Raw genomic sequence first — 13,423 nt, forward strand, 5'->3', positions numbered from 1 at the left:
AAACAAACAAACAAACAAACAACCATATCCTTGGATGAGGATTAAAAAAAAAAAAATAGGACTTGCCAAGCCAGCGTGGCTCAGTGATTGAGCATCGACCTATGAACCAGGAGGTCACAGTTCGATTCCCGGTCAAGGGCACAGGCCCGGGTGGTGGGCTGCATCCCCAGTGTGGGGCGTGCAGGAGGCAGCCGATCAATGATTCGCTCTCATCATGGATGTTGCTATCTCTCTCCCCCTCTCCCCCTCTCCCTTGTGCTCTAAAATCAATGAAAATGTGTTTTTAAAATACAGGACTTGAGTAGATATTTCTCCAAAGAGGATATGCAAATTGTCAGTAAGTTCATAAAAAGACTTTTTATTTTTTATTTTTTATTTTTAAAATATATTTTATTGATTTTTTTACAAAGAGGAAAGGAGAGGGACAGAGAGCCAGAAACATCGATGAGAGAGAAACATCGATCAGCTGCCTCCTGCACGCCCCCGACTGGGGATGTGCCCGCAACCAAGGTACATGCCCTTGACCAGAACCGAACCTGGGACCCTTCAGTCCGCAGGCCGACACTCTATCCACTGAGCCACACCGGTCAGGGCAAAAAGACTTTTTCGAAAAGGCATCACACTTGGCCGGTTGGAGGACTCGTGATGCGTGGAGGGCAAACACTGGCCCTCTCGCAGCCTTGAGTGTGAGGGGCTTAAACGGACCCGATGTCAGAAAGAACAAGGAAGCCCTCAGACTTCAACATCCGAGGTCGCCCATGTGCCCTGCGACCAGTTCAAACCACTCACAGCCACACGTTTCCGTCCTGTTTCCTGTACACAACACCTTTAACTCGGAGAAAAGTACGCCCTGCCAATGTTGTCATTGGAGGCATTCAAGCAAAGCCGTTAAGGAAATGACGAGGCCTGAAATGTCGTTTACATTTTATGTTTTCCCATTTCCTGTTCTATATGCCACCAAAGGGGAAAGGAAGGAATGAAAGGTATTTGGGGGGAAAGAGAGCATCCAAGGGAAAGTAACTCTAAGGCGACAAAGAGGAAAAAGCCGGTATTCTATTCATGTTAGAAAAATCACACAAGTAAAAAGAAGTAAAAGCCGGGGTAAGATGGAGGAACAGGCACCAGGATGTTATCAAGTCCCCAGGTCAGCACTCCCACGGAGGTTCTGGGGCCCACCGTGGGGGTTCCGGTTCAGGAGGCCTGTGGGGGGCTCAGCAACTTCTTTTTTTATTTTTAGATATATTTTTATTGATTTCAGAGAGGAAGGGAGAGGGAGAGAGAGATAGAAACATCAATAAGAGAGGATCACTGATTGGCTGCCTCCTGCACGCCCCACACTAGGGATCGAGCCCGAAACCCGGGCACATGCCCTGACCAGGAATCGGACCGTGACCTCCCGGTTCACAGGTCAACGCTCAACCACTGAGCCATGCCAGCTGGACTCAGCAGCTTCATTTTTAGCATCTGACTGGCAAACTAGAGGCCCGGTGCACGAGATTCATGCACTGGAGTGTGGGGGATGTGTGGGAGGTCCCTCTGCGCCCTCTCACAGTCCGGGACCCCTCGGGGGATGTCTGCCTGCTGGCTTAGGCCCGATCCCCCCGGAGATAGGGCCTAAGCTGGCAGTCAGACATCCCTCTCGCAGTCCGGGACCCCTTGCTCCTTACTGCCTGCCTGCAGCACAGGTAGGAGAGGCTCCAACCACTGCCGCTGCGCTCACCAGCCATGAGCCTGGCTTCTGGCTGAGCAGCGCTCCCCCTGTGGGAGCACACTGACCACCAGGGGGCAGCTCTGCAGGGAGTGTCTGCCCCCTGGTGGTCAGTGCGCGTCATAGCAACCGTCGTTCTGCCATTCGGTCTATTTGCATATTAGGCTTTTATTATATAGGATAGGATAAGGCAGCTAAGTACTCTGATTCTGCTGCAGGTGGCCCGGAGGTCACTATGAAAAGGCAGTAAATAGTGTTAACAACAAAGAGCAAGGCAGAGGCGATGTCAGGAAGACCCATCAAAGGGAGTGAGCTATTTGGCTCTGGAGGGAGATAAACAGCAGCCGGGAAAGGCGGGTAAGGACAGAGCAATGAGATGAAGCCACTGGAGAAGAAGCCTCACCGTGTGGGTGTTGATGATTTCCCCGATGGAGATGTAGATCACGGGCTTGGTGAGGGTCACGAGGTCGGAGTATTCATCCACATTAAACTTATCCTGCAGCTCTGGGACGTCGCAAGCCGTTTGGAAAAACCGCCTGGGAAGAAACACGAGAGCCAGACCCCAACAGGTGACACGTGTGTGAGAAGCTGGCGAGAGAACAGCCCACAAACCTCGGGAGCAAAGCGTTCGAGCGGAAGCCAGTCCCGACAGCGGATTCCGGATTGAGTGCTGTGCGTTCCCCGGGCCTGGCAGCCTCGGGCCGGGGGCTTTAAGCACTTCTCTCCCCGCCCAGGTTTAGTTCTACCCATAGGACCCGCTCAACCAAACACCTGTGTCACCGGGAGAACCCAGTCTAAGCCGATGCCCTGAACTCACAACTAAAGGTTTAATTTACAGATATTGAAAGTGCTCTCCAGCCCAGCTGGCATGGCTCAGTGGGTAGAGCACCGGCCTGTGGACTGAAGGGTCCTGGTTCACATATGGTCAAGGGCACATGCCCGGGCTGCGGGGCTCGATCCCCAAGTAGGGCACGTGCAGGAGGCAGCTGATCAATGATTCTCTCTCATCATTGATGTTTCTATCTCTCTCCCTCTCCTTTTCTCTCTGAAATCAATAAAAATATATATATATATATATTTTCTTTTTATTTTTTTTTCAAAAGAAGATAACTGAAAAGAAAAAGAGTGCAGTGATTTAAAAAAAAGTATTCTCCAACTCTCCTCTGGTTACAATTTCACAGGTACATATTCTTAATACATATATTTTTTAGTTGATTTCAGAGAGGAAAGGAGATAGAAACATCAATGATGAGAGAGAATCATTGATTGGCTGCCTCCTGTACGCCCCCCCACTGGGGATCGAGCCCACAACCCAGGCATGTGCCTTTAACTGGAATTGAACCCGGGACCCTTCACTCCACAGGCTGATACTCTATCCACCAAGCCAAACCAGCCAGGGCAGGTACATGTTTTTTAAAAAAAATCTATTTTATTGATTTTTTTTTTTTTCACAGAGAGGAAGGGAGAGGAATAGAGAGTTAGAAACATTAATGAGAGGGAAACATCGATCAGCTGCCTCCTGCACCCCCCCTACTGGGGATCAAGCCTACAACCCAGGCACGTGCCTTTAACGGGAACTGAACCCGGCACCCTTCCCTCCACAGGCTGATGCTCTATCCACTGAGCCAAACCAGCCGGGGTAGGAACACATTTTTATAGCTCACGCCCTGGAGCTCTATCCAACACGCGCCCTGCAATGCGGCAGCGCAGGGAGAACGAGGCGTGGTTTCTAGTCTTGCCTTTACCTTCGGAGACAGACACACACCTACAGAGTCTTTCCCGTACCCGGTCCCCTGCCCCTTACCTGAACTTCTGGTAGGACTGGGAAAGGTACTCGTTAATGATGCTTAAGTGAGCGTTATCGCCCAGAAACATCTTGTTGGAAGCTGCGTGCTGGAGCATCTTGGCGATGGAGCCGAGGTTGCGGCGCTGGTCGGTGGTGAGCTGGCCTCCCGCCGACAGGTCAATGATGTCGAAGGCGTCCGGAGCAACGATGGCTGGGTTCATGTATCGATAGTACAGCAGGTTACCAATAATCTGGGGACGGACGACAAAGAAAGATGGGCGCTAAAAGCCGCTCCACTGAGGAAGCCACAGAGGACTCTATTAGCACGGGGAACGGGAAAAACGCAGTCCTGTGAGGGAAGACACGCACTACACACACGGACACACATGCACGCATGCACACACGCCTGAGCTCTCAAGGTCTGACCCTAACGTGACCCAACGTCCCTCGTTTGGGTGCAGAGGAAAAGAAAATGAGGCAGAACGGAAAAGCACGGCAACAGGAAGGACAGATTCAGGGGGGAATGACAGGCGTAGCGTCTGTGACCGAGCACTGCAGGGCCTCCCTCGCTCTCACGTGACGGCAGCAAAGAAGGCTGCCACCCACGCGCACTTTTCGCTTTCGTGTGGGTGGGCTTTCACTCGGAGAGGCGAACGAAGATACTTAAAAATAAATCCTTAAACAGGACCGAACTGGCACAGTGCGCCCTGTCCGAGCCCCATCGTGCTCATGCGGGAGAGACGTCACAGGTAGACAAGTTCATGCCTCGGGAATTCAAGTCACTCAACACACGGCTCTTCCCCAGAAGTCAAGGACAGTCAGTCACAGCATTTCCCCTGGAGTCATCATTTAAAAATACAAAATTAATTCACCTGAACAGAAAGCCTAGAAGCGAGGCCTCACTGTAGGAAAGCACAAGAACTAGGAGAGAGAAGAGAAAGGCGTTCAGGTTAAAAAAAGGAGGAGAGAAAGGCGCACAGGCAAGTCAGAGTTACCAGCCATAGCCAGGGCAGAAACAGTTGTGCTTGGTCCCCTTCACCTGGCCACCAGCAGAGGGCGCTGTTTTTCAGCGAAAAGACAGGACTCAGAAATCTATCTCAAGACAGGAAGAATCCACCTGGACTTCATTGATGCGGGCCATTCAAACCCTATAGAAGCTCGAAGAGGTGGCATTGACTATTTACAATCACAATCCGTGGCGAGCGACTGCCGGGATTCAGGCTCTTACTAAGGGTCTGTGGTCAGGCCTCATTGTATCACTGTTTCCTCAAAGGTCTACAGCAGGCGTCCTCAAACTACGGCCCGCGGGCCACATGCGGGTGTTTTTGCCGTTTTGTTTTTTTACTTCAAAATAAGATATGTGCAGTGTGCATAGGAATGTGTTCATAGTTTTTTTTTTTTGTTTTTGTTTTTAAATATAGTTTATTGATTTTTTTTTTTTACAGAGAGGGATAGAGAGTCAGAAACATCGATCAGCTGCCTCTTGCACACCCCCTACTGGGGATGTGCCCGCAACCAAGGTACATGCCCTTGACCGGAATCGAACCTGGGACCCTTGAGTCCGAAGGCCGACGCTCTATCCACTGAGCCAAACCGGTTTCGGCCATAGTTTTTTTTTTTAAACTATAGTCCGGCCCTCCAACAGTCTGAGGGACAGGGAACTGGCCCCCCGTTTAAAAAGATTGAGGACCCCTGGGAAGGGCCAGGCCGCGCCAGCTTCCCGAGTCTTACCTTCAGCAGCTCATCCTCACCAGCATCGGGGAACTTCTCATGCAACGAGTCCTTCAGCACTTTGGCAATGAAGCGCATCCCGTAGCTGTGAGACGGACACAACGCGTGAGAGGGGCCCGGGGGGGAGGAGGGCGCTCGCGCTGGGCTGTGTGCGGGGTCACGACGGAAGGCACTCACGGGATTTTGTCCACGGAGCTGATGATGGCGCAGAGGAACTTGTCTGTCACGGCGCGCATGTTCCTGATGGAGTTGTCCAGGCGTGTCTTGACCTCTTCGTGAGCCAGAGCCTGCTCGGGGGTCACGTCGTAGGGGAGTTTGCTGGGAAAGCAGAAATGACCCCCGATGTGGTTAGACCAGAAGCCGGGCCGGGCCTGGGGCAGGGCCACGCATTTCAGAGGCAACTTGCTCGTGTTCATTGACCCGGTAGATAAGGGGGCCAGGACCTGAACCCGGGTTTTCAACTGTGAATTGGGTGCACGGCACCTGGGATGAATGGTGGATGGGACATGATAGCTGCCTGAGTCTCTACCTACCTGGCGGGAGAGACAAACGGGCTTTTATTGAAAACATATTGTGCTGTGTAAATGGCTTCTTATTTTGTATCTACAATCTGGGAATAGATTTATTTTGTATATTGTAAAAGGAAGAAAAAAAAAAAGCACAGAACGTATTGTGCTGTAAGTAAGAAGCTGACCACAGTGCTGCGGGGGCCAGAGGAGCGTCTACTCAGACTGGGGGAATCAAGGAGGGCTTCCAGGAGGAAGGGGCTCGGGGAAAAAGGAAGAAGGGTCTTCTAGGAAGGAAGAGCAAATGCAAAGAAAAAGAAGAGGAGAAATGAGGGCGGGGAAGTAAGCAGGGCCTGGTCACGCAGGCCCCTGCATATGGTGCTAAGACGTCTGGACTTGCCTAGAAGCCAGGGAGAGCCGTTAGTAAGAACTCAGTAAACACCTGCTAAATAAATGAACATATGACCAGGTCCACAATTTAAAAAAAGAGGTTTCTAAGGAAAAGCTATTTGAACAATTATTAGCTTGTAAATCAAAGGTCAATTGCTGAGAGAGAGAGAGAGAGAGAGAAATGCAGGACAGAAAAGGGTGTCATGGCGGCATACCTTGCCTCTCCTGTCTGAGACTCCATCTGATTAACCCACGACTTGTAGATATCCACGGGGTCGGTTTTGATGTTGAGGGATTTGTCGTCCATAATCTCCTTCACGACCGGGGCCAAGATCTGCCGCAGGGCGTTCTGACCCCGAGCACCACGGTTGAAACTGACAACCATCTTAATAACGGTAGGGTTTCCTGTCACGATCTCTTGAATCTGGTCTACTTTTGACCTATGAAAACATCAGAAACAAACGGAGTTTAAAATACACAGAATCCATGGGCGTAAAGATCCCCTACTTAACGATCCCATTTCCTGGACACAAATAATGGGAAGGAAAACGCTTGTCTAAACACAGAACACCTTTCTGCTGCTGCAAACACAATGGGTCCTTTATCAGACAGAAATGTGGAATCTTGGTGTTTGGATCAGCTTCTTAAAAATTATATTTTAAGGAACATCGGCCTGTGGACGAAAGGGTCCCGGGTTTGATTCCCAGTCAGGGCACATGCCCAGATTTGTGGGCTGGATCCCCAGTGTGGGGGGTGCAGGAGGCAGCCGATCCATGATTCTCTCTCATCATTGATGTTTCTCTCTCTCTCCCCTCTCCCTTCCTCTCTGAAATTAATAAAAATATTTTTTAAATAATAATAAAGCAAAAAATAAAAAGGTTAAAGGTCAGCCTTTATTTTATTTTAATTTTTTTAAAGGTCAGACTTTTTAAAAAATTGTATTTTAATATAGAAATGTTCCTAAAATTAATTTAGCAAATTGATTACTTTATCACCTCCTTAGCATCTGCAACAACCCTTTCTATCAGTAATTCAACAAGTAGATGCTTCTATCGAGTAGTTCACACAAATCACTGCCTTAGCTGAGAGCATGAAGCGTACGATGCGGGCAGCCTGACTGTCCAGCCCTGAGCCTCTGGTCGGGAGGTGGGGGAGGGGCGTGAGGCGGCGGGGGGAGGGGGGTCCCTCCGTACTTGATCTCCTCCTGGAGCGCCGTCTTGAAGAGCCGCAGCAGCAGGTACTCCTCGCGCTGGTTGGAGGCGTAGTTGTAGAGGGTGAAGATCACCGAGTCCATGAACTTGGTGGACTTGTTCTGGGGCATCTGAAAAATCAGCTTGGCCAGATAGGTGGGGTTGGTCTGAAACGAAGCAAGGGACTTAAGTCACTTCTGGATAATTAATGTGAGGGCTGGCACAAACATTCAGGGTTCTGTAAACTCGAAGGATCAGAATGTAGATCAGTAAAGAAAGAAAGAAGATGTAAAGAAAGAAAGAAAAATGAGACAGCTCTTTGCTCACCCCTCAGAGGAAATCAGAACTAGCCCCACAGAGGTCTATGGGTAAGGTTGTCTTAAGGAAAAGAAAATTAGCTACATTTTCCAGTACCACTTCCAGGAGCCACTCACCTGCAATAAATAAAACAGGTGCTGATAAGCTTCCAATTTCTCTCTCTTCTCCTTGCTCAAAGCCTTGAGACCTCCCTTCTGTTTATTTAGCATCATCATGTCAGACAACTGTTCCTTATTTTTTTTGGTAAGCTTTTTACTGTGGGAAACCACATCCTGTGAACAAAAAAAACAACACATAAATCAAAAGGCGTTCAGAGACGAAGCTGGGCATTGTGGGTCTCTCGCCACACTGGCAGATTCCTTCGAGTCAGATGGAGTCTCTCCTGTTCTCAATACATCAGTCAAACACAGTCCTACTCTCATCTTCCTATAAAGAACCTGATCCAGAAAGACGTCCACTCACTCAGGAAGCCAACTCCTAGGAATCTACCTGAAAGACAAAGCCTTCCATACGATAAAAGCTACGTTTACATCAAGACACTCCCTGCAATGTTATCTGGAATAATAAAAACTGGTCAAATGGTTGGGGGGAGATAGAGGTAAATTATAGTGTTTCTTCTAATTAGTTCTAATACTGCTATTAGAAATAATATTTATGACTGCCCGGCCGGCATGGCTCAGTGGTTGAGCGTGGACCTATCAACCAGGAGGTCACGGTTCGATTCCCGGTCAGGGCACATGCCTGGGTTGCGGGCTTGATCCCCAGTGTGGGGCGTGCAGGAGGCAGCCGATCCATGATTCTCTCTCATCGTTGATGTTTCTCTCTCTCTCTCACCTTCTCCCTTCCTCTCTGAAATCAATAAAAATATATTTAAAAAATAATATAATGACTTTTATCACATGGAAAACATTTTTTCTTCTAATATGAAGTAAAAATGTCCGATATGAAATGATTGTGCGGTGGTGGAATTACGGGATGGTTTTTACCTTCTTCTATTTTAAATTTTGCTATTCAATCACAGTATTTCATTTCCTCTGTAACTTTTTTATATATATATTTTATTGGTTTTTTTACAGAGAGGAAGGGAGAGGGATAGAGAGCCAGAAACATCGATGAGAGAGAAACAACGACCAGCTGCCTCCTGCACACCTCCTACTGGAGATGTGCCTGCAACCAAGGTACATGCCCTTGACCGGAATCGAACCCGGGACCCTTTAGTCCGCAGGCCGACGCTCTATCCACTGAGCCACACCGGCTAGGGCAATTTTATTGATTTTTTACAGAGAGGAAGGAAGAGGGATAGAGAGCTAGAAACATCGACGAGAGAGAAACATCGATCAGCTGCCTCCTGCACACCTCCTATTGGGGATGTGCCTGCAACCAAGGTACATGCCCTTGACCGGAATCGAACCTGGGACCTCTCGGTCCACAGGCCGACGCTCTATCCACTGAGCCAAACCAGCTAGGGCTCCTCTGTAACTCTTTTAAAGTTTATGGCGTTCAAGGAGAAAGCCAGCCTTCTCCCTCCCCACGCATCAGCGAGGGTGAGGCAGGGGAACCAGAGGGGGACAGGCCCCGCGGCCCCGCCAGCCCCGCGCGCACCTGCAGCGTGATCTTGTTTTTCACCAGCAGCCCGATTTTGATATCCATGAGGTTGAGGTCGTTCTCCAGCTGCTGGTTGGAACGAATGAGGGTGATGACCTCTTCCCGCATCTTCATAAGATCCAGCTCCTCCTGGAAATCCTGGTCGCTCTGGTCGAGCAGGTGGACAAACTTCCGGACCACGATCATCGGAGGGTCCTCGGCGTTAACTGGCGGAAAGACAGCCCGTGTCAGACGAGAGCGGGGTTACCCGGAGAAGTGCCGGGTCCGAGGAAGGTCAGGGTTATGGATGAGCTCTAGTCACAGGTGTGTGTTTAACGGTGAGATGAGCAAAGACAACCGCGAGGGCGCACAGTGTTCTCATGTTGCGACAAAGGTTGACGCGGTGGAGAACGGGACATGCAGCCACAGGTTAGCAAAGGGGGTTAAATCGCAAGCAGCCCCCGGCCCCCAGGCTTGCCTGCAGGAAGTAAGAGAGATCCGTGGAGAATACCCAGACCCTGAGGGCCTCCACTCCGCCTCTGCTGGGCCACAGTTACTCACTGAGAGTCTTGTAGTCGTCACGAGCTTTGTTTGCCCGGATGAAAGCCTGGATTTTGACAATGTCATTTATCTAAGGAACAGAGGAGGAGAAATGCTGTCGGTCATCGGTCCACCAAAAAGATCGCAAAACGGATCCCACCGGCCCTGCTTCCCCAGGGAACGCACGTGATCTCGGAAGTACTGCAGACGATCCCGATAGCGCTTCCTCGCCTGGTGCATCCTCGCCAGGGACTGGATCTGTGGACACAGGGCCCGGGAAATTACAAAAGTCCTTCACCTCAACACAGGCCATCCTGGCCCCCCACACGGAGTGACCCGCCCAGGCCACCGTACCTTCACGACTTCATCTTTATGGGAGCGCAGGTACGCTAGCCGGTCCTGATAGGCCTTCTTCTGCTTGTATCCTCTCCACTGCGACTGAAACCATCACAGAGTACAGTCGGCACATGGTTTCCCAGGGAAGAGAGGAAATGCCAACACCTCTCCTCGACCTACTGTCCACGGGCAATTCCTGACCCGGTCTAGAGAGGACCACGTCCTCCGGTGACTGGGGAGTGTGGGCAGAGGCTGTGCCGCCACGTGGAGAGCACAGTGGCCAGCGTCCACTTCCCTGGTGTGAGCACCGCCCGTCACACCTTTTAAAACCGCCTCCAGCCCGGCCGGCGGGGCTCAGAGGTTGAGCGTCGACCTATGAACCACAAGGTCACAATTCGGTTCCCGGTCAGGGCACATGCCCAGGTTGTGGGCTCGATCTCCAGTGTGGGGTGTGCAGGAGGCAGCCGATCAATGGTTCTCTCTCATCATTGATGTTTCTCTCTCTCTCTCTCCCTTCCTGTCTGAAATCAATAATATATTTAAATATATATATATATATTTGTTTTTTAATCAATAATATATATATATATATATATATATATATATATACACACACACACACATATATATATATATTTGTTTTTTTGTTTTTTAGAAAGTGCCTTGCCCTAACCAGTCTGGCTCAGTGGATAAATCATGGGCCCACAGACTGAAGGGTCCTGGGTTCAATTCTGGTCAAGGGCATGTACCTCGGTTGCAGACTCCTCCCCCGGCCCAGGCCCTGGTCAGGGCTCGTGCAGGAGGCAACCGATCAATGTGTTTCTCTCACATCAGTGTTTCTCTCTGTCTTTCCCTCTCTCTTCCACTCTCCCTAAAAGTCAATGGAAAAATATCCTCGGGTGAAAATTAAAAATAAATGAATGAATGAATGAATGAATGAATAAAAGGGCCTCCACACATCTTTTATTGGGGAGCCTTACAATAAACCAGGTGAGGAAGGGAAGGTAAACACTAGCATCCCCACTCACAGAGGATGAAGCAAACACAGAGGCTCACACCACCCGGCAGTGGGGAGCCCCGAGGCCCAGCTCCGAATTCTCTCTGTGGCACATGCTGCCCGTCAGAGAGAAAACTGCCCCTGGGCTGGCGGCTCAGCTCCACGCACCGCATCAGGCACACAGATGACGGTGGCAGCAAAGAGCAAACACTAGTCCGAAGAAGGATGAGACCAGGAGGTCAGCAGGAAAACACACACACACACACACACACACACACACACACACGCACACACACACACTCGCCCCTAAGAACTGGCGGTCTCTGAGCCCTGCTCTCGGCGCCCTCCCGCGGCCTGTGTCCTGGGCTCTGGAATACCTGGATGCAGGTGATGGCGGGAATCTGTTTCTTCAGGAAATTCAACCTGGAGCGGAACTCCTGTCGGACGAGGTACCCGCGGCAGCAAGCCTGCAGCTTGGTGATCAAGCCCTCGTTGGCCAGCCAGAGCTGCTCCCGGTTATACGCGGTCGTCACCCCGGAGATGGAACTCTGAAAGGCACGTGGTCACGGGGAAGACAGACATTCGTAGGTGAGAAGGGACACCAATTTTAACGCGATATCGTCCGCAGCGCACAGACCAACCCTGACTGCTTTCTCGGACCGTTCTAGATCTTCGAGCAACGGGAATGGCTTCAGTCTATTTTTCAGGGCAGGTTGCTCTCATACCCCCAAAAAGCCACAGACAAAAAAAACAACAACTTGATCTTCTTTCACCTCCTATGTACCCACTCATCTGCCCAACACGGACTGTGCTGGGCACCGTGCGTGGGCCATTGTTGACAAGAAGACAGAGGAGGCCGGCCGGCGTGGCTCAGGGGTTAAGCGTCGACCTAGGAACCAGGAGGTCACGGTTCGATTCCCGGTCAGCGCACATGCCTGGGTTGCGGGCTCGATCCCCAGTGTGGGGGCATGCAGGAGGCAGTCGATCCATGATTCTCTCTCATCAGTGATATTTCTATCTCTCCCTCTCCCTTCCTCTCTGAAATCAATAAAAATACATTAAAAAAAAAAAAAAAGAGGACAGAGGAACAGGGGCCGGCAGGGGCTGAGTACCCAGTCCCAGAAGCCCCTGGTGGAGGACACGCAGGGAAATGGCCAGCCTGTCCGTGACGGACAGCGTGTGGTCTAACACGGCACAGTCCGGAGTGGGTGGGACGGTCCGGAAAGAGGGAGAAAATGTAAACTGGGAGAGATGAACAGTAGGTGCATTTAATGAGGAGTTAGAGCAACTGTTCCTTCTTCTTTTCTGGGCAACCACGTTTTCTCTCACAAGCACACAATTTGTCTCTGACTGAGATTCTACAATACTGGTGTTCTCCTAATTTAGGCCTTAAGTCACTCCCCCAACCACCAGACAAATAATTACTCTGCACCAGTTCATTACGGAGCCTCAATTTTAGGCTAAGGCTTCTGACCACAGGCCTGTTCCTCCAAACACACTTTCGGCTCCAACACGCTTGCTCTCAGCTCCTTCCCCGAAGGCAGGCGACCTACCTGGATCTCCTCCCGCGAAAGCTGCGTGGAGTTTTGCACAAAGCCCTGGGGTTCGTCCCATCCTCCTTGCTGCGTGTCCAGATTGTGGTAATAATAATATCCACCTTTCACCCAGTGCTTCACCCACTTGCTGTTGTTATCGCCTGGCGGACAGGAAAGGAAAGGTTAAAAGGGACCCAGAGCCACGCTCCCCACCCGCGTGTGTCGGATGCGACAGGATGATTCTGACCAGGTTCACCAATCTACCTGAAGACCATGCCAAAATCCCGTTCCTTGGATGAATGAGAGCAAAAGGGCATCCTAAGTCCCTCTTACATTATGGCTTTGCAATACCTCATTTAGCTCACTCACATCTACATTATAAAAAGAAAATATGCCCTAGCCCAGTGGTCGGCAAACTGCGGCTCTCGAGCCGCATGCCACAGTTTGCCGCTCTGTTGACTAGTGAGTTTGCCGACCACTGGGATAGGGGCTTAATCACAAGGAACAACAACAGCCTGTAATTATGGGAATTGAGAGTCTAGGTCAGTGGTCGGCAAACTCATTAGTCAAAAGAGTGGCAAACCGCGGCTCGCAAGCCGCATGTGGCTCCGGAGCCATGGTTTGCCGACCACTGCCTAGATAGAGCATCGGCTTTCGAACTGAAGGGTCCCGGGTTCGATTCCCAGTCAGGGCACACACCCAGGTTGCAGGCTTGATCCCCAGTAGGGGGCGTGTAGGAAGCAGCCAATCAATGATTCTCTCTCATCATTGATGTTTCTATCTCTTTCTCCCTCTCCCTTTC

At 50.5% G+C, this 13,423-nt stretch overlaps 1 protein-coding gene across 1 annotated transcript in view; it reads right to left on the reverse strand.

Moving 5' to 3' along the window:
- IQGAP1 (IQ motif containing GTPase activating protein 1) overlaps window positions 1-13,423 on the reverse strand; it is a 108,367-nt gene that overhangs the window by 19,050 nt on the left and 75,894 nt on the right. Inside the window, exons 18-30 of the mRNA XM_054713172.1 lie at window positions 12,640-12,782; window positions 11,464-11,634; window positions 10,108-10,191; window positions 9,940-10,011; window positions 9,775-9,844; window positions 9,232-9,440; window positions 7,746-7,901; window positions 7,315-7,478; window positions 6,337-6,561; window positions 5,403-5,543; window positions 5,226-5,310; window positions 3,513-3,745; window positions 2,112-2,244 (exon numbers count right to left, since the gene is read on the reverse strand). Coding sequence (XP_054569147.1) covers window positions 2,112-2,244; window positions 3,513-3,745; window positions 5,226-5,310; window positions 5,403-5,543; window positions 6,337-6,561; window positions 7,315-7,478; window positions 7,746-7,901; window positions 9,232-9,440; window positions 9,775-9,844; window positions 9,940-10,011; window positions 10,108-10,191; window positions 11,464-11,634; window positions 12,640-12,782 — 1,886 coding nt within the window. The remainder of the gene's footprint in view (window positions 1-2,111; window positions 2,245-3,512; window positions 3,746-5,225; window positions 5,311-5,402; window positions 5,544-6,336; window positions 6,562-7,314; window positions 7,479-7,745; window positions 7,902-9,231; window positions 9,441-9,774; window positions 9,845-9,939; window positions 10,012-10,107; window positions 10,192-11,463; window positions 11,635-12,639; window positions 12,783-13,423) is intronic.

The sequence above is a fragment of the Eptesicus fuscus genome, chromosome 25, assembly GCF_027574615.1.
Source record: "Eptesicus fuscus isolate TK198812 chromosome 25, DD_ASM_mEF_20220401, whole genome shotgun sequence".
Lineage (NCBI taxonomy): Eukaryota > Metazoa > Chordata > Mammalia > Chiroptera > Vespertilionidae > Eptesicus > Eptesicus fuscus.